The following is a 25,929-nucleotide window of genomic DNA, read 5'->3' as shown; positions in this document are numbered from 1 at the left end:
GAACATATCCCGGACGATCAGATACAGACTGATCTTTCAGTCAAGTCGTCGACTCGTCGGGGATATGTTCCCAAAGACTACATCTGGCTTCACAGAGTTCTCTCTTACGGAAGAGAGCCATAATAAGTAAAAAAACAACAAAAAAAAAGTGATAAAAAAAAAAAACTCCTCTAAGTCTAGACAAACAGATTTTTCTGTCTGGGTAGTATGGAACCAGTATTCCAGTAACTGCCCTTGGCTTGTCTTACTTGGATTCTACTTGTACTATTAAGCTACAGTCAAAGGCATGTGACATTCATTTTGACAAGTCCCCCAAAATGTGTAAAAATGTCGAGATTTACAATTGTAAGTTTTGATCGATGAACAGGTAGATTTCTATTTCCCATGCAGAGCAGAGTTCCCACCCCACCTAGGACCTAGAGTAATCAACCCTGTTTGCGGCAGGGTCAGTTTCATTCATCAAGAAAACAGCTATTTCAATAAGCTAAGGAACATTACATGTGATATTAAAGTCCCACTTTAGAACACAAACAGGCAAGGGTATGCTTGCAAGTGTTCTATGGTGTCTGTATGGGAAGTGACACCTGATTGGGCCTTTTCATCAGTGAATGAAACAGCCCCTGCTGGAAATGGGCAGCCTGTGAAATGCCTTCCACAAATAGGGGTTTACTCTAGTACATCATCGCTGGATTAAGGTAAAAGTAAAGACAATTTAGCCTACTTTGTAAAATAAGTATAACTATCCCATCAATGGATAGAAGCGTGGCCATTATAAACATAGCCTACTGTAAAACAGGGTGTTTAACTAACATTTTGTAAACAATACACTGTGGCAATACATGGCTTTTCTCTTGTGGGGAACTAGTTTTAACAGTGATTGCATACAACGGGTGTAGTAAAGCTTAAATGTAACACAGGTTTAACTTAACTTGCAAACATTGCAGCATACATTTTACTTATCACTCAGTCTGACTGTGTCATATGATTTTTACATTTTTTGAGCTTTTAATTTAACTTTTGATCTCTTAGTCATCTAGGAACCCTTTAAACCCTTGAAAAGATGTGTGCCTGCAGCATTAGGTGAACAAACGAAAGAAAGTATATTTTTTAATTCTTATTCTGGTGTTGGGTCACTGAGGTAAAAATTATTATGATAATGATATTAATGTTGGTAAGAGTTCCTTTTGAACCCCCTCCCCCTTAAAAGACAGATTAGCTGTATGGTAGTAAGTATTTAATACGTGGCTGAAAATGATATTTCCAAACACGTAATAGAGTCTATTTAGTATTGACTTCATAAGGCTGACAAAGGGATAAAAACATGTGGATGTCTGTGCTGGGTTCCAGAGTCCAAGGATGTAGGGTATAAAGAGTTTGGTTTAATATTTTTTTCTTTCATGATATTTGCCCCCAAAATACCACACCCCAGTTTTTTATTTTTGTTTTCTCCACCCCAATTAAAGGGATGGTACAGTTTTGGTTTAGGTAAGAATTCAGCTTACTTTTTGTGACATACTAAGAAACCACTGTACTTATGAAATGTTAAAGAGCATAATTCTAAGAGGAATTCAAAGTTTACTTGATGGAAATCACTTTTGAAATGACTGAGATATCAAAAAAAAACAAACAAAAAAAACAAAGTGATCTTTAATAAAAGATGGGTCTTGCCTTTTATTAGGATCCATTTTTTTTTTTTTGATGTCTCAGCCATTTCAAAACCAACTGTCATCAAATAAACTTTTAATTCCTCTTAGAATTATATGGGTCTTTAACATTTCATAAGTAGTTTCTTATTATCTTAAAAAAAAAATAACATCAAAAGAAGTTGGAAGCCTGAAGCCCCATCTCAACCAAAACTGAACCATCCCTTTAAAAATGTTGCACTACTTTAGAACATTTGTTGATTACATTCAAGAGAAGCAGTAATGACAAGCATGTTGGTCTTGTTCATTACTTATCATTAGTCTTAGTAGTTCTTAAAAACAGTTCTCAATAAAAGTTGTTGTAGTAGTGATGATAGTATGTAGAGCAGTAGTAATGTCAAAATCTTTTTTCTTGAGTTGAATTAAAGCATCCTTATTGTCTTGTTTTTGGAAATGTCAGATGAGACAATTTGAAAAAGAAAAAGACTTGTCAGTTCATTGTGGGGAATGGCAGCCCTGGCAGGAATGTGTTGCAACAGACTGTCCGACACTTAATGTCTACTAGTATTCAGCTTGAACTGGGTTAGATATGTTTTACAATATAATGCAAAAGAGTTCCAAAGAAAATATCTACTTTCTGGTATCTAGTACCTGAATGTACATGTAGATAAAAAATGTTTCTGATTTTTTTTTTTCTTTTTAAGAAAGCTCAGGAATGGATGAAGAGTTCCTTTTGATTCCTATACTCATGATGGATCTTTCACACATTCTGTAAATTTTCAGTGACAATAATGGCTTTTTTCACCGAGAACTGCTGACACTCTTATGAAAATCCTTAGAAATTAAAGATAAGTCTTGAATACACAGAGTTTATTGTTCATCGCAGAAATCAGTGCACTATACAGCTTTACGCATTTGAGTATCCTACAGTATTTAGTCAGAATTGTGTTGGTTGTATTTTTCCAAATTAGGGTATGCTCATCTTGAGTTTGGATACTTACATTTATCACTCCCATGCCTTCCTATTTGTTACCTCAGTGACAAGTACAGCAAAACTGATCTGATAAATCCTGATAAACTGTCTTTGGAAACTGAATTGATATTGTTAGTCGAAAGTTTGTTTCTCCTTTTAAACAGTGCACATACATGTAAAATGCTAATGTTTGTGGTAATAGATTAGGATGGTAATGAGGTATAAGGGACTGAAAGTGTCCTATTTTGTATTTCTTTCAGTGTTATTTTCCACAAAAAGAAGGAATTTTGTATCCTACATTTTTCGATTTTGCACAGGTTAACACAACCCCCACCCCCAGCACTACCGAGTATTAAGATATCCTATCACACTCGGTGAAGTGTATTAAGTACAGAAAGGTGCGTCGTGGTTAACATCAAAGGAAAAGCAAGCTGTGTAGCCTGCTGTACAGTGTTTCCACAGTGTAAAGGAGTTTTATTGTGTGTGTACTACACAGCAAACAGCCAAGTCTCAAAGGTCGCAATAGGAACTCAAATAGGCACCATAATTCAGTAGTAAGCCTGTCTTGTTTGCATTGTGCGTGTACATGTTCAAAGGAATGGTACCGCATGTGAATGTCTGTTTGTGTCTTTTCCCTTTTTTTCTGTGGAATGCCTTCCCCCAACACAGGTGGTTGTGCTACAATCTTGTTCTCCCTGCTAACAGGTCTTCTGTGATTCATGCAACATTAAATGCTGATTCTTGACAAGAATGCATTATTTTTTATGCAAAAGCTATTCTATTGCATTTTATCTCGCATGTACTATGGTATTTTTATGATGTAGAATGTCTGCAATCCAACCCTCTTCACCAAGAAAAGATACCTGGTAAATACAAAAGTAAACAGTGAGCATAAACATTTGCCACTATAATACATCAATTGAAATGGCCACAAGGCTTTACCAGGGTTTGAGAATGGTACAACTCATATGTCATGCTATCTGTTGTGCACGAGTACGTAAAATAGATGGTATTTTATATACCTGAGCAAGGCTAGATACACAGTACAGTGTACACAAAATACACTTTTATCTTGTTTCAAATAGAATTCTGTGTATTGTGTGCACAATACAGGCTACACTATTTGATAGCAACTGCCAACAGATTTATGCAGAATCAAGGTGGAGTATTCTGCAAAGGTGACCTTGATTAACATTTGATTTGCAAAAATGAAGACCCCACAAATGTAGTATATGTACTGTAGTAGGCCTGCTGTGTATAAAGCACTGATTCAAAGATATTGTAATATGTCGTATGACTTTTATCATTCCTTGCTGCCAATTTTGTAATCAGCAGAAAAGGATGAGGATGAAGAAGCTCCAACAGCACCAGAACCAGAGAAAGGTAGTTCACCAAGTGACCATGTTCCACTCATCCATAAAAACCACCAAAATCACCAAAATCACATCATTATTTCTCACCCATGCCAAGTGTGGTGTTGGCAAAGAACATTCACTTGATTATAAGAGAAAGTAGCAAAGTTTTGCTCATAGTGGTTGATACCGAAATGTACCTGGCAGTGGCATAGGATGCAAACTTCTATTGTCAATACTGTACCATTTGATTTGCGAAAATGAAGACCCCACAAATGTGGTGTATGTAGTAGGCCTACAGTGTATAAAGCACTGATTCAAAGATATTGTAATATGTCGTATGACTTTTATCATTCCTTGCTGCCAATTTTGTAATCACCAGAAAAGGATGAGGATGAAGAAGATCCAGCGAGACCAGAACCAGAGAAAGGTAGTTCACCAAGTGAACATGTTCCACTCATCCATAAATATCATCACCAAAATCACATCATTTATTTCTCACCCATGCCGAGTGTAGTTTTGGCAAAGAACATTCACTTGAAAGAGAAAGAAGCAAAGTTTTGCTCATAGTGGTTGATACCGAAATGTACTTGGGCAGTGGCATAGGGTGCAAACTTCTATTGTCAATGCCTTGGTAGGCAAGCTAATGAGAATGTACTCTTATAACACAAGGAATGATTACAGATGTGTGTTTTACTCATACACTTTACTTACTGTGAAGGGGAGATTGGTATTAAAGGGAAGATTGACCAGATTTGTATTTATTTACTATAACTTCGCCATCTTCAAACAGTTGTTAGTATGCATTGGACCCCCAAATTATGTCAGTTTGTGTTAAATTTATGAACAAATGTGTGTGTACAGGTGTGTTTGCAGTTATCATGCTGCCAAACATAACAAACAAAAAGGAACAAAATTTGCAAAAATGCTCATCAAAAACATAAATTCATTACTCCAGCCAAACATGAGCTCACCTACCCTCTTCCTTTAGATCCTCAGCTTCATTTTTCTCTCATCCACCATTCCTGCCCCCCCCCCAAAAAAGAACCTTTCCTTTATACTGGTACATTGTACAAATTAAATTTCCAGGCTAGGCCCATTCACACACAGAGGGATTTCAGTTTTTTAGTCATGATGCAACATTAGGCCCGTTCACAAACAACGAAAATCGAAATATCAGTCGCGATCCAAATTTCGATTTTTTTTTCGACCGTTCATACACAGGGAAAAATCGCACTTCGCAGCAAGGAAAGAACGATCAGTGGCTAAACTGCGCATGCGCGAATCTTGCATGACCGAAGACTGACCCTGCAGTCCCAATAGAGTTTCGCACGTGCTACGAACGATGGGACTAAAAATACCGATTTCCGAATCTCGATCGCGCTCACACACACGACGCTTGGCAAAATAATTGCGATTATTCTGAAAAATCGCACTAATAGTGCGAGTTGGATCGCGATAAGGATCGCGGTAATTAGTGAGATTTTTCTGTCCACACTGGAAAAAATTTCGAAATTTTGATCGCGATAAGAAAATCGATTTTTAAATCGCACTTTTTCCCTTGTGTGTGAACGGGCCTATTGTTCACCTCCATTCGCTCATGGCCAAAAAACTCACTCCGCTGCAGGCAGAGCTCTTTAAATTCCTAGACTGTGCAATGACTGGAATATGAGGCAATTCATCCTTGCCCATGCCTAGTATGATATGGGAGTCGAATGTACAACGTGTACATTAAATTGTGTGTGTGTGTGTGTGTGTGTGTGTGTGATTTCATGGGTGTGTGCAGTTCACACACTTTGTAACAGGCACTTATCGCGAAGAATTAAAAAAAAAAATCGAGGTTAAAGGGACTGTACAGTACTGGTTGAGGTGGGGATTCATGTTTTGAACATTCCTAAGTGAGATAATGAAAAGCCTTTTATGAAATATGAAAAAGCATGTGATTTTAAGAAGGATTCAACGTTTATTTGATGAAAATTGGTTTTCAAATGGCTGAGATATCCAAAAAAGTGCTGATAATAAAAGGCGACATGCCACAACTTTATTAGGATCTCTTTGTTTCACCTTGTTTTTGGATATCTCGGCCATTTCAAAATCGATTTTCATCGAATAAACTTTTGATACCCCTTAGAACTGCATGCTCTTTGACATCTCATAGAGTGGTTTCTGAATATCTCGCAAAACGTTAAAGCTAAATCCTCACCTCGACCAGAACTGTACACACCCTTTAACAGACTTTTACATGAGGATGTCAGATCACAGGACTGGTAGTTGGTGATTTCTTTACAAGTGTTATAAATATGCAAAAATGATCAATTTTTGCATTGTGTTGTAAAGAGTGTGTGTGTTTTGTTGTTGTTGTTGTTGTTGTTGTTGTTGAAAGAACTATGTGTGTGTGTGTGTGTGGGGGGGGGGGGACACAAACCAGTCCCAAAACATCTGTGCAAGTGCTTACCCATGTATTACATCTTCCATGATTGGTGCTGTGAAGCCATATGGCTGTTAACCTTCATTCCAGACTTACAGTGTAAACCTTTGTGTATCTCTTCCCTTCTTCAGACAGGTCGAGCAGATAGAGCTCAAAAGCCCCCTTCTTTGCAAAACTCATAATGCCATACGTTTGCAAAAGAACAAATGAGTATCAAATGAAAATTATTTAGTGTACCCGAGAAAAATGTAAGATGGCATCGAGTGCAATGATTTAATGTCTGGATGAAATTAGTATTTCTGCAGATGTTGATATTCCAACAAAATGTAGTACTGTACGAGCTGAAATTTTCGCGTACAGATATTTTCGCGAATTGCTACTTGGAGGACATTTTCGCATCTTGTTAATTTCGCGGTTGCGAGGGTCTAACTGAACTTAGTTATTCACGCATTGTTATTTTGGCATGTTGTTATTTTCGCGGTTCAAAGGCGATTCGCGAAATTCGCGAAAATATAACTGCCGCGAAAATTTCAGCTCGTACAGTACATTCAGTCAAGGTACGGTACTCTAAACTCCTTGGTTCAGTATACAAACAACTCATATTGGGATGATGTGTCACTTGCTTCCTTTTGCTATCTAGAGTAAGGTTCATGTAGTGCACCTTGCATCTGAGGCTGCGTTTATCTAACTTGAGAGAGAGAATCACGTTTCAAAACGCATTTGGAACGGTGTTTGCAAACGTGGTTTGAAAACGTGGTTTGAAACGCGATTCTCAGGGAGCTGCGTTTATCTAACCATCATACAATCGCGATTTGAGTGGAGTCACTGCGCAGCTGCTTTGCGCCGTTTGACCTGGGAAGTAAAGGTCAACTGCATACCACCAAACATGCCTCCTCAGTCACACACAAATAATGGGTAGAGAGCACAAACGGAAACAGCTGGGATTTGACCATGAGATATAAACGCGTTTCAAAACATCATTGCGTTTATCTACTTACAGAACCGCGATCATGGTCTCAAACGTGTTTCAAAACGCCCTTTGAAAGGCATTTCAAAACTGTGTTTCTAAACGCGTTTGAAAACACGGTTGCATTTATCTAACCCCTGAAAATGCCTCAAACGTGTTTAGGATGTGATTCTGCCTCAGAAAGTTTTTGGATAAACGCAGCCTGAGAGCAACTTGTTCCCTAAGAATTGTCTCATATAGTCTCCCTAGCTAAACCACATTATTATTGTTATTATTATTATTATTATTATTATTATTATTATTGTTATTATTATTATCCTTTTTATCATTATTACTATTATTATCATTGTTGTTATTATTTCTATTATTGTCATTATCAACATCATTATTATTTTTTTGTCATAGAGACCTGAGAAATTGTGGCTCTTGTAAGTCCTGTTTTTAGTTGATGTCTGGAAGAGAGACTAAGTTGCTCCAAGTGCAGCTGAAGATACATGTACTGTATTCCCATGTTGGCAAATTTGACCCTAGGACATTCCTCAGTATTAACCTCCTAAGTAATTCAATTGTGGTTTATGTTCAGGAGTGAAAATTAGTTGTTTTCTTTTTTATATATTATAGATTTTGTTCCCATGCATACACATACAGATACACAAATCCATCAGTGTGAATTAAAAGTTACCCCCTGCTAATGGGCCATTCTCACATAAAGTGTTCAATTTCAGTCAGAGTAAAACCCAAAAATCAACCACGAAATATTTGTTCAAAATTTGTCTTTATATAAACAACAACACTTGCTGGATAAGAAACAAAACACAGTAAATTCCCAAAGGAACGCATTTACAATGTAACAATGGCACAAAGTGGGGCATACATTTCTCTATATAACTCTATGACAGATACGTTACCGGTAGGACACAGCATGGTATAAAACAGGTTTAGATCAATATATCGGACTATTTGAAACCGAACTTCACCCAAGAATGGCGTCTGATCCTGTACAACAACACGAATTGCCTTTTTAAAGTAAGAATAAAGACAAACTCATTATATACTTTGTCTTCTTGCTGGATTGATAAGGAGTCCACGCAAAAATTTGTATATATTTCCTAACTTTTTTTTTCACTTGATTTCAGTTAGACATGCAAAGAACAAAAATGCCAATATATTTGATTAAATTGGTTTCAACTACATGGATGGCCAACACGACCGAAAATGACCATCTTCCAAAAGGCTTTATTGTACACTTTTGGAATAACAATCTCGCAAATGACCACATGTCCATGGTAACGTATCTGTCTCTGCATCTTTTTCGTAACTCGTATTGATATTGATACCTCTTTTAATGAATGTGCTCTATCTGTTTTTGAATTTTGAGCTCAGAGCAGGAAGAGTAACACTTTCTGTCTCCAATTACTATCAAATTTGACTGTATATATCAAAATTCAAAGGTATTGTTGTCACAAATGTACACACAAGTAGTTATGTACATGTATCAAGGCTGTATGCATGGTTGTTTAATGTGTATGTACACAGGGTGACCAGATTAATGGAGAACATTCTATATGATATAGATATAGTACATACAGGCTGACCAGATCAGTGGAGAATTTTCTATGTGGTATACAATGTAGCTACAGTACATGTATGCATGTGACAGGAAATACATGTACATTATAGCTCACTCAATCTAGAATGATTTAACCCATTCCAGAAAATTCTAGGAAGTGCTGGCTGAGTGAGGCACTGCCCTTGTAACCCAATGTGATTGGTAGTTAATTTTGGCAATGATGTTATGCACATATTAGGCAGTGAGTCATCCAGGATTCCTGGAATTTGGACTTGCTAGTATGTTCAGGTATGTGGCCCCAGGTTGGAGAAAATTACAGAATGTACTAGAAAGGGGTGAATGGATAGTATATAAGCTGGAGAAATTCTGCAGTAGGCAGAGTACCCAACACCTCTGCTCTGAGAGTTACGTCACTTCTGGCTCTGAAGCGACTTGTTATAGTCAGTTCTGTGTTACCTGCTGACCTGCTATACAAACTGTGTTTGTGGAGATAAGGCCTGGGAGACATTTTGCCTGCAGAGAATTAATTTGCCTACGTTGGAGACAGACTCCATATTTTAATGTCAACGGACATTGTTACGGCAAAGCTGTGACGGGCTGGAGTCCTTGCGGGACATTATAAAGTGAATCATCATTCAACGCCGCAATTGGACGTGGTCGTCATAACGTTTGGATTCTACACGTTTCGCTGTGGACATCTATCGTGGACTTTACCCCGGATTTATACTGTGGATTAATGCAACCTGTGCCTTTGGAGTTACGTCGGAGGAATCATTCATCGGTGCGTCAAGGATCATTCATCGGTGCATCGAACCTCGTATCTGAACATTTTCAAAGGACTACTTGATAACATAATATGTAAGTGATTCTATTACCGATTTGTAATTGTTTCTATTGATCATTATTGTACTGATGTGAAAACCGATTACGAGTCTGTACCCACAATATCGCTGTTAATAAACCGCCTGAACATTAGTTGATTGTTTCTTTTGTGCGATCATTCTCAGAGTGATTTTGGTCGTAACATTGTGAGTATCTGTATATCAGAACTGTACATTTATCCAATAATCTAATTGTTAATTTTCCGTAAATTCTAAACCATGTGTGGTGAAGAGCTCAAATTGTAAAGGCACACAAATAGATTTAAAACAATGTTACAATTATATTATTTTGCATAGTTACAAACTTTGGTAAATGACTGAATCACCAAAGGAAGTTTTTTGATAATCTTATCATGGTAACGTATCTGTTGCAATAGTAACTTGTCGTATATCGGTGTAAATCACATCAGAAAGACTTTTTCATGTTTTGTATTACTTATGCTCATTGTAAAAGAGTAAAAAGACTGAATATGCGAATCAGTGAATTCACATGCTTCTTCATTAACATATCAGTTTCACGGTAAAAGTCATGGTAACGTATCTGACAAAAAAATAATTATCCATTTTCTGCCTAGCAAATAAATCATGTAACCTTCTCTGGCACCTGGCAGAATCGAAACATCATTGTAAGTGTATCTATTGTAATTCCTGTGTGTAATAAATGATAAAATGCAGTATTTGTGTGCCTGTCGTCATTATTCATATCGAGGTGACACATTTTAGTAGCCTGTTCTGATCACATATCATAGAAAATCCCTTTTTGATACGCATCCAATATTAACATTAGAGGAGATCTGTCTCCATAAGAAGGATGCATGATAGTACACTGTGTAATGCATATTCGTCGGCTACATTTCAACAGTGCCCGCATGAAAATTCAATTGATATTCAAGCAGGCAATCTAAGTATTTTCAAGCAATGTCCTAACATACGCTTAAGATATGATTTTTATGATTAAGTTATGTAATTAACACATATTTACAATAGCATTTTACACGATTTGCCATAAATTAAAAACATGTAAATATAACTCCACATCCATAATTACAGATGTTAACCCATCAAGGTCGAAAACTTATAAAATTTGAGTTTTAAGGAGACAATTTTCACATTACAACTTTAAATTTGCAACATAGAAGTCTTCATTTTACAGAAGATTCCTTTAAAATGCGATATTTCAATGTTTTTTATGCAAAGTCAAATATTTCAAAGGTCATGCTGCTGGAAATGGTGTCAATTTGGATGAGAAAAGTGAGATTTCAATTTTCAAATGGTTTTCAATTTATTTGAGCAAATCGGAAATGACTTTCATGTACTGTAGTGCAGCACGTACTTGATGGGTTAAAGAAAATGTGAAATAATGCCTTATTGTTTGTACTGTAGCGCTCTTTCTCTTTGTCCTGTAATGACAGTGCATCATATATCCTATATATATTATATATATGATTATTATATATTGATTTATTTATATATTCATTTATTGAGTTCTTATTTATACAAGTTTATTAATTTGTTCATGACGTATGATATTCTCTCTATCACCATGCAGAAAACGGTTTTCTCTGTATAGTTGCAAATTTTTGAATTTCTATCTATTAGATTATCAAATTGAATAAAATAATTTTGTTATGGACCTTTGTTTTACTTCTAAACAAACAATTAATTTAAGCAAAAATGAAAATATGATCATCATGATATATACGCCAATACCTGTACTTTCGAGTGTGAATCCTGTTTAATGCCCGTCTTTTAAATTGAAGTGAACTTGACAAATCTGCTACAGGTTTACGATATCTCGCCTGGCTATATGTTTCATTTTGTAGGAAGGATGGGTAATTTAATTTCTTCCTTTTCCTGTACAGGCCTTTTGTATTTGTGCTCGTGTTTTCCCCATTTTCTGAAGAAGAAATGAAACCAAGAAAATGATTATCAAAATAATTATGTTCATCATAGTAGTGTAAAAAAGAATTCAACTAGTCATAACTAGCCAATGTAAGATGAATACTGCCTGCATTAAAGAATCTGGAATCAAAAACTTAATGAGATCTAACCTAAATATAAACAATGAGACTAAACAGGTGACAAGTAAACATATACTGTACATGTAAGGTAAGAGAAAGAGCGCAAAGTGGTAAGTGAAATATCTGAAAATGCAGGCCTCTACTTTATTAAGGAAAAAATAAAGAAGATAAAATATGTAATACACGCACACACATGCATGTATGTATGTATGTATGTATGTATAATGAAGGACAGAGATGGGTGGATCAGTATTAAGTTCGGTGCGATGTCGACCAATAATAATGTATTATTAAAGATAGACCTTATAGTAATAATAATAATAATGAAAATACCAATAATAATGATAATGATAATAGTAATGATAATCATAAGTATCATTATGCTTCATTTCAAAGCAGTTAGGGAAGAAATGATTCGTCTACCGGCACAATAACTTATTAAAAAACCACCAGATCTTAACCGACAGATACGTTACCGCACCTGTCAGATACGTTACCAGCTTTTTGTGGCACAACACACAATATTAGATTCATGATCGAGTTACTGACAACTGAATAAATGTATAGCATAGGTGGTGCACTTGTACTAAATTAGCATTAAACATAAACTATTGATATCATAAACATGCCAAATGTACCGTTATTATCTAAAGATTATTTTGACAAACGCATTTACGAGATGTCTTCCGAGGAACGGTGAAAATTTACTGTAAATGCTCCGTCGAAACGACTACCGAGCGCTCCACACAGGGTAGCCATGAAAAAAGTGACTGCAGCACATGATAAACGAGACGCTCTCTTTGCAAAATTTGCGTAATCATGAGCGGAAAATTACGCTCACAGAGCGCGCATATTTCAGTAACGTATCTGACGTAACGTATCTGACGTAACGTATCTGATCGCACTTTTTTCAAAGCGCAATAACTGTTAAACATTTGCAAGGAATGGGTAATTATTTTTTGTGATGATGCATAATCTCAAAAGGTCTTAATCAATGTACAATTAAACAATATTACATCAAACACTTTTGTAGGGGGTCATGATTTATAAGTAACGTATCTGTTGCGAAAAAAATGTGGAAAATGCGTTTTTGGAGACAATGGTCTGATTTTGAAAACCGAAATTTAGAAACAGAAAATCAAACTTAACTGTATTTGATAAAGTATATCCATCTGATATTAAACATGTATTGTCGTATCTCACGTCTGCTATTTTCACTAATTTATCAATGAAAATATTTTGGTAACGTATCTGACATGAATTTTGGCGACACACCTTCAGTGAGCTCCGGAGGGAAATGACGTGGAAGATTTCAAATTTTGGCTTGTTTATGCATAAATATATCAGACGTTAATTATATTTACCAATATCATGTTGGGTTTAAGCTCATTTTGTATAATTTTTTAGCATAATACAAAATGTACATGATTGCGGCGACATTGGGTTTTGGGATACTTCTCCAACTTTACCAGTGGATATTTCAAAATTTACGCATGCGACAACTTTTTTTTTTTTTTTTTTTTACTTTTCTCCTCAAACCCTCAGGTGTTACATAGACAATTCTGGCAATTCAATCCAGGCCTTTAGCAATGGAAATAATCGTGGGAACGTTGGCGACACATATTTTCAGTTTTTGAACGCTTTAGCAGAGAATGGCCCTAATGAACTTTCCAGTTTTAACTCTCCTGTACTCCTATTTCCAATGAGATGATTATAACTGTTAATTTTTTTTTTTTTTTTTAAGTACAATGAACTCTCAAATGCTACCATGTCAAAGACATAGTAACTGTTAAAATGAAATACTTTTTGTCGAAAGGAAAACACAAATTAAAGTTCTAGTTCTTGTGACAGCTTACATCAGATATCATGGTTTATAAATGCAGGGAGGTGTAAGAGCAACACCCCCCCCCCCCCATGTATTCATTCAACGTGCATTTATGTTCAACTTTTTTTTTGGCCATAATCAGTGTTTTGGAATGTGATTAGTGGAAAACATGATTGTGTCCCGACTCACAGCGATATTAACAACTTTTTAAAAAGCTGATCCAAATTTTGCATAAATGTGTGCATTTACAATCAGAGTTTCTCTCTAATCACATTTTACAGGGGAAGCATAAACACAAAACACATAAGCCTAGATAAAGTCTATAATGACATCATCTCAATGTCTTTCCAGTTCATGTGAAAATGCACCTACCCAGCCAGCTGCCTTATTGAATATATATCGATATTCGGCAATGTACAATGACACATGTTGTGCTTTCTAGCTCGAGCTCCCTGTTGGTACTGTAGGTCATACAGACACATTTATAGCATAGTCAGTACCTCCATTAAACTTTAGAGGCAGTTTGGATCAGCGTTTTGAATCAGCATTTCAAAACGCTGATTTTGCCTTCGGAAATTGAGCATAAATGCACCCTTAGTCCTATGGGATGAATACACTAACGTCAGGAGTCTTGACAGTTGATATTTGGTTTTGTTTTGTTTCATTTTCTTGTATAATTAGGCCTATTTCTGTCATCCAGTGCAAGTGACTGACCTTGCTCTTAGCAAGCCAAATATGTAGAGGTCTTTATGTTCGTGACAATTACCATCTACAATGTATAGCCATAGGCAACTCTGTCAATCACAGGCTTGCTAAAAATAGTAGTATGGTAACTTCACATTTGTCAGGGAGCACTGACATGTGAGTCTCCCAGCAGAAATTCTAATGCTGAAATGAATCTCCCACTGATGTGTCCGGAGTGCGTGTGTATGAATTGTACACTTGTTTATTACTACAAAATTGTTTCTCCTCAATATCGATTTGTGGCATTGCTCCATTCTATCATCAAAAGTTTATTAGATTTTTATAACGTTGCCAGTCATTGCAGAGTAGTTTTGTCCATGCATAGTATCTTGTGTAATTCACGCCAGTATAGTATGTAACCAAATCAATTGTCGGGCAACCCCGAGTACATCTGTCATGACTTTATTGTACAAATACGCATTCCATCAGATGTATTTAAATTGCAACATTACCTGTGTCAACGATTCATGTGCCATCACTGCTCTTCCTTCATTTACAGTACATTCAAACCTTGTGAGTTCTGGTTGTTAATATGAACTCTAAGGTTCTCTCTAGTTGATATACTATTCTTAATTTCACCCATCACTGTGATCGAGCTTGTTATCAATCATAAATATGGTATATTGTTCAAAAACAAACAAACAAATGTGTAAAATTTAGGCTTACAGGTGTACAGACATTGCATAAATCAGGAACTGAACCGTTTGCAGTTCATTTCCTATTCTTTTGTCACTTGTGGAGATTAAAGGAAATTCTAACTGGTTGTTAACTTGATTTATTATCAGATTCTAACACTTTGAAATTGAAGCATCAGATACATACAGTCTGTATATAGGTGCACACTCACATAGGTGCACAAAGTGTGCACCCACATCGGTTATATGTACACTGTGGTGATACATGATTATACAATGTGTATGACTGACTTCTTTTGTGCGCATGAATGAAACATTTTTCGAGGATGTGTATCCTTCATAAAAGAAGGAAAAATGCAACACAACATACATAATTATAATCATTTCAGCAATACGTACAAAATACCGAATGGTTTGCATACAGTGTACATACTGTACCTTATGCTGGTGTGTTTGGGACACAGAAATCTGATCTGTTTACACTGTAAATTTGAAGAAACACTATTTATACATATAATCTATCACTTGTGTTTGAAGACTACATATGGACCATTGCCACACCATACTCAACATCCTCCCCCCAAAGACCTGTGCATTTCACATGGGATATGTAGATGAATGAAAGATGCCCTGTTACTTGTTTTTTAGTTTGCTGAGCTATAGATATACATTCTTTCTGAAGCTGCTACTACTCCTACTTTTGATATTTATCATGGTAATGATAATTATGATGATGATGGTTGTTTTCAACATTATGTATATTCTTGGTGACCATTAATTCTTGTTATTTCCATTCTCCATGTTCTTCAGTGTCTTCCAGCTCGCAAAACACAAACAAAAGCATACAACAACAACAACAACAACAACAACAACAACAAAATCAGTCACATCAGCCAGGGAAGCAAATTGTGTTATCATACTCTTGCCAATATAGACCATTAATGTCACTAGTGTCTTACATCCCCCGCTTGTACGTGTAGTATGGCAACATAATGTAAATTCTTTTAACATCCAGAATGCACACTTCATTCTTTCAGAGTGCAGGTGGAACATTGTAAAGCTGTTTGTTGTTGTTGTGGTTTTTTTTTTCTCCAAGCATGGATCATATATCACTGCAACACATATTCAGCAGTATGAATAGAAATTGATATATTATATATTATCTTATTTGAAAGTACCAGCATATAATTCAGTTTTACTGGAATAGTCTATGAATTCATACCCTTTAATCATGCAAAGATTGCTCTAGAGCTTTTATTCATTGTTCACTTTCATAGCAGTAGGATTTCCTCATACATTTTTGTTGTATTTTTGCCTGTGTATTGTATTTCAGGCTGTAGCTGGGGTCATGAAGAACATGCACACTGATTGTAGCATTATGTGATGTACTGTGTGATAAAATTACAATACTGTATATTCTGTGGTTTACTATTCCTGCCAGTTATTAATTGTAGAGAAAAAGTTCTGAAAGTTGCCATTTCTGTAGAGGACTGATAGTTCGTAGTCAAAAGGAATATCATTAAAAAGAATTTGTTGAGTTCATGCTGTCTGTGTCATTTCTGTGCAAGATTTCTGCATCCATTTACCATTTGATACATGTACACTTGTACATCACCAATATATTCGCTGATATTTGTGCCATGCCAAACATATGCCCCACTATACGAGAGCTACATTTCTTGTGGATTGAAGCGACGATTCAACAACAGAAAAAAGTCATGGTGTAAATTCATTCATTTCAGGCAGCATTACATCTGTGTGTCAACTTGATGAGATGGTGTAGATGTCTGTTGTCTTTGTACAGTTTATGACCCCTTTCTATTTTGATGGGATTTATGTACAAAGGGTTTTGTTGATCTACACATCAGAATAGAAAGCAGGTCAGACAACCTGTCACTGGACAGGAAGGACATGAGCAAGAAAATGCCGAAAATCTAAAGTTTTTGCTTCGGCAAGTGTGCTTTAAAGGGATGGCATAGTATTGGTGGAGATGAGAATTGGGCTTTTAACTTGTTGCGAGATACCAAGAAAACACTTATGATATTTATGATATAGCACAGAACATACCATTTAAGAGGTACATTGTATTCAAAGTTTATTTGATGAAAATCAGGTTTGGAATGACTGAAACATCCAAAAACAATGTAAAACAAAGTGACCGTAATAAAGTGTGGGTCCCACACTTATTAGAATCGCTCTGTTTTGGATATCTCAGCCATTTCAAAACCAATTTTCATCAAATAAACGTTGAATTCCCCATAGAATTACATGCTTTTTCATATTTCATAAGAGGTTTTTCATTATCTCACCAAATAATGTTAGAAACCTGAAATTAGGTCTCAACCAAAACTATACAATCCCTTTAACTTTGCATTCATTGTTATGACTCGTTTATAGATTGGCGCAAAGACCCGCCACAATATTTCACAGATTAGGGGTCCTGTCTTATCATATTCGGTTTCAAACAACATCTCAACTAGCCAGCCGTCCGATTGCACACAAGATTGATGTGTGTTCAAAGTCAATTGTGTGCCCAGACAATTAAGATTTAGGAGGCTTTAGAAGTTCGGTGCGGACTTTAATACCGACACGAAAACTAACAGATGGCTTAGGAGAATGTCGTTTTATTGGTCGTTCAGCAGCATCAATCATTTCAGATCAACAAATATCCAGACGTCTGGTGAATGTGGGTGTGTGTTTGTGTATTGTAGCCTATAGATGTATTCATATTTCAACGTATTGAGCAGTCTACTCTGTGATATATCCCATTCCTACATGTATGTGTATAACAGCTACAAAACTTCAAAACTTGGCATTTAAGTGTACTGTGAAAGTTGTCTGTTGTGTAGAAGAAGAGAAGTATTGCCATCCTCTACATTACTTTCATTTTTGACATACAGTGGGTGCAGCAGTGAAAACAAAGACAAGCAAAATGGAAAAAAAAAAGGACCGTTTGGACGACTGCAGTTTTCCTTTCAAGTCTTTTATACAGTCATACATTGCACAGCTGCCAGTTCAATTGTGCCTAAATGCTTCACTGTATGATGCTGCTCTTTAATACACTTTGTATTTGTGTGAAGAAATTTCTTTTCATGTCTTATCTCATTGATTCATCAAAGCATCATTTCCTCTCCATGAATCATACTGTGTTCTGCTCAGTGCAAGCATTACGCTTATCAAATATCAGGGTCCATTCATGCAGAACAAAACCAGAGAACCTATCAATTAGGTTTGTACTGGAAATCCTCAAGTACCATAATACCCATGCCCATTTCAATGTGGGTTGTGATTGCTTTTCATTCCTTATATATACTTGTCTTTTTTTCATCAATTAGAATGGAGAGATTCAGGTATTGCCATAACATTATTCATACGTGTGTAATCATGTCTAATCTATTCTGTGTTAGAGACAAATTTGACAATTTACCTCATGCGGTGGTTGTAGAACACTATAATTTTGAAAGTTTATTTCAGGACATTGCTGCAGAAGTACTTGATTGCCTTCTATGTGCATTCTTATTTGCATTGGACTTAAATCATGTTCTGTATTTGGTCCCTCACATCAATGATTTTCGCAGAAAAACTTCTGTACACCGAAGATGTCCACACGTCTAGTTTCTTGGATGATTGGGACACGGAGGCTGACCAGGGAGGTCGGATGCTAGCCGCGGCAGACAGCGGCGATGACAAGTCCGTTGACAGTCTTCCATTTGTGCCGGATGAGGCCAGCTCGAACCAGACCGCAGCAGACGTCCCCGGGCACACCCGGGAGGGGGGCATGGCGCCGCCGCTGGTCGGCGAGGAGACCAGCCACGCCTTCTTCTGCTTTGCCTGGGAAGATGACGAGTGGGCCATCAATGTCATCCGCAAGCTGGAGTCGCCCGCCTACGGCTTCGGCTGCGAGAACGGCAACCACAAGTGGGACCCCGGCGTGGCGCGCATGGACAAGATCGTCAACATGATCTCGACATCGAAGAAGTTGGTGCTGCTCATCTCGCCGGACTTCATGCACAGCCCCTGGTGCACCTACGAGAACCTGCGGGCCCTGCGCACCCACTACACCAACACCGCCAAGGTGGTGGTGGTCCTCCTCAGCGACATGGACCTACCAGACTTCCTGGAGGGCATCCCGACCATCAACGCTCTCTCCAGGAACTTTTGGCAACGCTTCGTCGCTGCACTACATCTCGGTGAGTGATGATGCTCATCGTGGTTAAATTTAGAAAATGATTGCAGATTCTTTTCAAATGGGAAATGTGCACCACAAATCAAGCATATCAAGATTTGAAAACTCCTCCAGACCTTGATTAACAAGTCAAGATTCTAGAATTGTTATTACAGCAATTTGCGTCAAACGCAAAAATAAGATATGTCAATTAGAAATATAATTCTTCTAATGGAGATTACAATCACAGTTACATGAGAGATATTTGTACAGTCTGAAAGGGGGTAAAAATCACAGCCCAGCAATTGATATGCATAGGCACTTGCCCTTTACACTGGATCCTTGCTCTGATATCCAAGTGAGAGAAATATATCTTCTTTTAATGTCCCAATGCAGTTTGCAGCCCTCAGTTAATTCTTGATTACTGTAAGTAGATTATTGTTCACATTGTTGCAATCGCCCGTTGATGTCACAGTAATGTGTTGACAGTCACTGCAAATGAAATCTGAGAAAAGAATGAAGGATAGTATGGAATTTTTAGTCTTAGCTTAATAAAGTTGTAGGTCTAGTTGTGGTTTATGTACTGGAAACAGTAAAATGAATTGACAGTGGGAAAAAAAAAATGAAATGTATGGGAACAAGTCATAACCTGTCATTCTTCTAAATTGTAGTAAAAGTTGTTTGCGGCATGGTAATAACAAGACCATCAGAGTCATAAACATTGAATTTGCGTATGTCTAGACAGGTACTGTGTAATGTATTGCCAATGCAGTGTGACTAATGGCCTCTGCTGAATTACAGAGAGGATTGCAGCTTTTCTCATCTATTTTCAGAGTTGTTGTCTTGTTTCTTATGTTTCCAGGTTCTAGTCTAAGTGCCCATGATGCGTCTGTGAGCAACGTGCCTGGTAAGTTGACCAAATTCTGTTGTTGTCGCCTTAAAGCACTGACTGAGGATGGGGGAAAAAAAAAACACAACATCCAGAACAAGAGAGACTGATTTTCTGTTTAAGATGAGTGTAAGAATTATCTCTTAGTACATGTGTGCAAGTAAAGTGTAGTGTAGACATAGAGACTTATGATAGGCCAAATACTGACAGTCGCGTATCTAATCCATTTTTTTATGCACACTGAATCATAAATACAGTGATCCCAAGTAACGGTATTCAAATTTATTTTGGATATGCAAAGTGTGCAAAGTCGCTGAAGTTTTTTTCCTTTTTTTTTTTTTGTAATTTCATACGTACAGATATTAAATCGACCATCCAGAATTTAGTCAATCTTTTTTTCTTTTTCTTTTCTAAATTAATTAATAGATTCTTGACACTAAAGCTGTACTCGGGCCTTATAGAAGACCCCCCCCCCCCCCTTCAGTAAATTTCATCCATAAAACACAATAATCTCATATCGCAATGTGACAAACATGTATTCTAATTATAAACAGATGTGGCACTTAGGAAAGAAAAACATGTGTGCTGTGTTAGATCATTTTCCCAGCTTCTGCCAGACATGTTTCCAAACATTTAAAGGGTGCAGTATAGTTTTTGTGATGGGGATTCAGATTTTTAAGTTTTTGCTAGACACTTATACCCCTTTCAGGTAATCGCGGTTCAATTATCCGCATCCAAATAATGCGGATGAAGTAGTCAAAATCGCGTTCATATATCCCATGAAGTGCGCACTACTTTTACGAGCACCCGTTCATATAATGGTGCGAAGGACGGAGTTATTTGTCATGGTTACGGCGCACGCCTCTATAATGACGTAATGTTTCCGGTGAATATCCTCACGTGTATGCACACCTCTCGCGCGCTCAAGCTCAGCAATCAGCGGTTGTGCGGGAAATCGAGTGACCTTTGACCGAACTGTGGAATGTTAGTGCGGATAAGTCGTAAAACGCGTTCATGTATTCTCGATCTACTCCTCATGCTGCAATTATGCGCATAATAGCAGCATCAAAATAATGCGCACTTTTCTACTCCTCTCCCGTTCATGTAATCGAAATTTTACGACTTAGTGCTCCTATTATCCGCATCCACGATTACCTGAAAGGGGTATGAGAAACCATGTATGAAATAATTATTAAGGAGCATACATTTCTAACAGGTTTTCAAAGTTTGTTTGATGAAAATTAGTTTCAAAATAGCTGAGATATCCACAAACAAAGTAAAACAAAGTGGTCCTCATGAATGTTGGGTCCCACCTTTTATTGGAACCTCTTTGTTTTTTGGATATCTCAGCCATTTCAAAACCAATTTTCCTCAAATAAACTTTGAATTCCTCTTAAAATTGTATGCTCTTTTATATTTCATAAAAGCTGTTTCTCAGTATGTAAAACAAAAGTTGGAAACCCGAAGCCCCATCTCCACCTAAACTGTACCATCCCTTTAACATAATTGTTGTGAGAAAGAGAGAGGTTTCTGTAAGTGGTGAATGCAGCTACCTCATATTTGCTTTGTCCAATTTGGAGAAAAAAAACAACAACTTCAGTGGTGGAGAAATGTCAAGAGTGTTATGCAGGAAGAATGCGACAGAAGTGAGGACATGTGGGAAGGAAGTGGCTTTTCTCTGTCATTTATTCATTGCTTTTTTTTTTCACATTGATTTTTCTTGAAAGCAGCATTACTTCTGGTTGGAATGTTGAAGGAAAGTATGTAGACTTCCCTGTGCCTTGCCGGAGGTTTTTCTTTTAGTGTGTCACGTCCCATCGAGTTTTGTTGAAGTTTATAGCTCTCTCTGCAAACGCAAGCCATTATACTTGATAATTTTAGTCTGAATCTGACATTATGGTTAGAATGATATATCATATATGTCAATATTCAGCTCACACCACTATCAGGTGTAGCTTTGAGAATTCAATCCTTCCTTGAATCTTTTAATGTCTGTATTTTCAGGCATTTTCTAGTTGATGTATGAGACCGTGCATCACAAAACAAACAAAAGTTGCAGGCCCTGATTTTATGTGAGGACTCAAAATAGGTGAAATGGGACAATCTTGTCAATATTTAGTTTTTGTATATTCTGAAAGTACAGTTGTTCTTCTACATAATTATAAAGTTTGGGATCATAAAATGAGTGGGAAGTTGTGTTTGCAGCAGTTTCTCTAGACCACTATTTTGCATAATATTGTGCTTACATGCAAGTATGTCTCAGAGGCTACTTTTCATTTCATAAATACCTGTACCCTATATATGCACTCCTCACTTTCGACTTTGATAGCTTTTGAAAGGACTATGCTGCTGCTGCATTCAGAGTTGGTATCAGTAATGAATAGAATGAATTCAATGAGTGCAAAATTTCAATTCAATTTGATGATCTTCATTGTGGTTGATGCAGAGTTTTACATTCAGTTTTTGTTCCATTCATTGCAACAGAGCGCAGCTCAGTGAGGTCAAGCACTTGAATAGACCCCTAACTTTTAAGCCTCTTTTCTCATCAAGCACTTTTGTGGAATGTGTACCTTCTTTTCATTATTCATATAAAGTTAGGAAAACCCATTTGTATTGAGCTGTACATCATTTTAAAGCTTAAAGTCTGCTTTGTCAGAATCTGCCTTGTAAATAAAAATCCATGTCTGGCGACTTTTTGTTGATTTTGTGATGCAGGGTCTATGCTGCCCTCCTTCCACAACTTGAGTGTTACGTGCTATTAATGCCTGCTATAAAGCACTCAGATCAGCTTTAGCTTGCCATACTTTTTTTTTTTTCATTAGAATTCAATAATCCATCCAAATTGACCTAGTTGTATAAAGTTAAAGGACAAGTTCACCTTCATAAACATAAGGATTGAGAGAATGTAGCAATATTAGTAGAACACATCATTGAAAGTTTGAGGAAAATCGGACAATCCGTTCAAAAGTTATGAATTTTTGAAGTTTTTGTGCAGTAACCGCTGGATGAGAAGACTACTGCAGTTTATGTATAACTTAGATGTCACATGCGTACAACAATATAAGGAAAATATAAAGAGAATTTCACAAAATTTCATCTTTTGAAAAAAGTACACATTCCCTTGACTCGTTACTGGCGTATGTTAGGGGTAATATTATTCCCCCTGCCTTTAGAAAGAGGCAAGTCAAGTGCTCTTTTATTATGCGAAAAAAGTGAAAATATGTTGAATTTTCTGTACATTTTCTTTATACTGTTGTACGCATATGACTCACAAGCTGTAGTAGTCTCCTCATCCAGCGGTTCCAATGCAAAAATTTTAAAAATTCATAACTTTTGCATCGATTGTCCAATTTTCCTCAAACTCTCACTGATGTGTTCTACCAATATTGCTGCATTCTCTCAATCCTTATGTTCATGAAGGTGAACTTGTCCTTTAATAGCAAGCCCACTCAGGTCCAGCAATGTGCCTCAGTCCAACAGGAAGGCAATGGTGACACAATGGGGGATTAGGAGGATTAAGTGATATTTCTCTTCATTTGCGATTTTAGTTTCCAGGCATCTGTGCCAAGTGGCCGAGAAAGCATTTCGGCATTCATGCTGGGCGAATAAAGCACAGTAAGGGTTTAGATTCACACATTGTCAAAGATTCTGTGAACCCACTTTTGCCTGTGACCTCCTACAGTGTTGTTCCCTAGCTGTGAGCACTGCTGCCTTTTCAAGCCAGCAGAAATATTTCCAAAACTGAAAGTAAACATTCCGGGGCTGTTGGTAAGGTAAAGTTTACATCCCCGGCCCAGTGCAGTTTGCATAATGCAAATAGTTGCTGGCACATTAGTTCCTGACTTTGGTCATTCATCAAACAGGAATATATACTTTGCTAAAGATAATATGCAAATAGACAAAGTGTCATGTGCAGTGTACAACAAAGGCAACGATAAACGATTCTGTCTGTGTGTCTGTCTGTCTGTCTATCTATCTATCTATCTATCTATCTATCTATCTATCTATCTATCTAGCAATTGATCAATCAATCTATCTTTATACCCAAGTGGTATGTATGTATACTGTTTTACAAAGGCGGATTCAGAGGGGGGCGCATGCCTCTTCTTTATTTTTTGTTAAAACAAAAGAAATAAAAAGAAAAATGGGGGGCGCTGAGCCCCCTTTAATTTCATAAAGGCACCTCCCCTTTATGGAATTCCTTGATCTGCCCATGGTTTTACATACTACTTGTAGTTTGGTTACTTTGATTTTAACCATAGCATTGATCAAAGGGTAGTCATCAATATTATTTGTGTCGTTCCTATCGGTCTCTTTGCTTGCAGCTTTATATAACGGAGCCGAGCTTGCGACGATCCGATCCCGTACCGAGTGCTGCTGTAAGGCCAGGTTTGACACCATTTACTGCCCAGATGAGCTGGCAAGGAAAGGTGTTCAGGTATGCACTCATTCTGGTTACACTTTCTCATCACAGACTGGAACGTGTTACCGGTAGTTGTTCTTTTTACTTCTTATCCGTAGCAGTAAGTGGTTGCCATGCCCGAAGTAGTGTAATTTGATAGATCCATTAGTATTTTCAACAGGCTTGGGTTTTTGTTCTCGATAGTGAAATGTGCAAAATCACGTATATTTCTTATCATCCAGCTAAATAAACTGGAAACAAAGCCAGGTAAATATTGTGAAAAATAGAACCCCCCCCCCCCCCAAACTACTCTAAAGCTGGCATGGATACAAATGTGTAGGGTCTGTCTCTCCCATTCTGGTGTCCCATCAGGACTATAAATACCTTGGCACTATTAAAGTAATGATATGACTAAAGCCTGCAGCACACCACACGACCTGAGGTCGTACGACCTTCTGACTGTCGGTTTGACGTTACCAGACACCCAAGTGTCAGGTCGTAGGACTAGATCGCATGACTCGATCGGAAGGTTTTGGCATGTTGAATTTTTTTCAAGTGGTCATGCATTTATAGAGCTAGCTACTAGCTGCACACACACTGTTTGCTAAAGCACGTGGGAAGCAGGCTGCAAGTTCTAAGGTCAGGTTGCAGAGTATGCGTAGTCAGGTCGCATGCTGGGGGGCGTTTCATGAAGGAACTTGTCGGATAAAATATCTGACAAGTCAATTATATCCGACAAGTTCAGAGAAATCAGCCAATCAGACTAAAGAATTTCTCAAAACTTGTCGGATATAATTGACTTGTTGGACATTTTATCCGACAAGTTCCTTCATGAAACGCCCCCCAGGTCTCACAGTTGGAAGGTAGTACGACCTCAGGTTGTGAAGTGTGCGGCTGGCTTAAAAAGTAAATCAAAGTGAGGGTACAAACTTGTGAAGTTACAGTGAGAAAATTTTCTTCCCAAGATCTTCGGGAAAATGCTCCGTGATGGAACTCCCCGTCGCTTGCCTCCCTCATTCAGGTGCCCCAGCAGGACTATACCTCGGCGATCTCCACCATCCTGGAGGCCCCCAAGATGCGGTGGTACACGCTGTGGTACAGTCGCCTCTTCAGCTCCTCCGTCTGCGCTATCATCTCGGCCCTCATCATCGTCGGCGTCGTGGGCAACCTCAGCGACTTCCATCACCAGAGCGGCCCCCTCCACGTGGGCGCGGCCCTGGCCATTGCCATCGTCCTCTCCGCCGTGGTCATCGCCCTCCTCCACCTCATCATCTTCTATGAGAAAAGGAAAGTGAGTTTTGTTTGTTTGTTTGTTTTTTAAATGTTTACTGTGCCTATCAAAGACTCGGTAGCATTTTGGACGCATTGGTGGTTTGATTGATTTTAATCTTAATTTGCTGCGCATTGGGGTACATTCAACAACCGTGAATAGCA

At 37.5% G+C, this 25,929-nt stretch overlaps 1 protein-coding gene across 1 annotated transcript in view; it reads left to right on the top strand.

Moving 5' to 3' along the window:
• LOC140240950 (transmembrane protein 268-like) overlaps window positions 1–25,929 on the top strand; it is a 33,654-nt gene that overhangs the window by 280 nt on the left and 7,445 nt on the right. The window contains exons 2-6 of the mRNA XM_072320722.1: window positions 3,949–3,999; window positions 18,618–19,229; window positions 20,067–20,111; window positions 24,419–24,531; window positions 25,517–25,786. Of these exons, the coding sequence (XP_072176823.1) occupies window positions 3,949–3,999; window positions 18,618–19,229; window positions 20,067–20,111; window positions 24,419–24,531; window positions 25,517–25,786 (1,091 nt within the window). The remainder of the gene's footprint in view (window positions 1–3,948; window positions 4,000–18,617; window positions 19,230–20,066; window positions 20,112–24,418; window positions 24,532–25,516; window positions 25,787–25,929) is intronic.

This window comes from Diadema setosum, chromosome 17 (genome assembly GCF_964275005.1).
Source record: "Diadema setosum chromosome 17, eeDiaSeto1, whole genome shotgun sequence".
NCBI classification, from domain to species: domain Eukaryota; kingdom Metazoa; phylum Echinodermata; class Echinoidea; order Diadematoida; family Diadematidae; genus Diadema; species Diadema setosum.
Note: the sequence above shows the minus strand (reverse complement) of the source record. Positions and strands in the feature narration are given on the sequence as shown.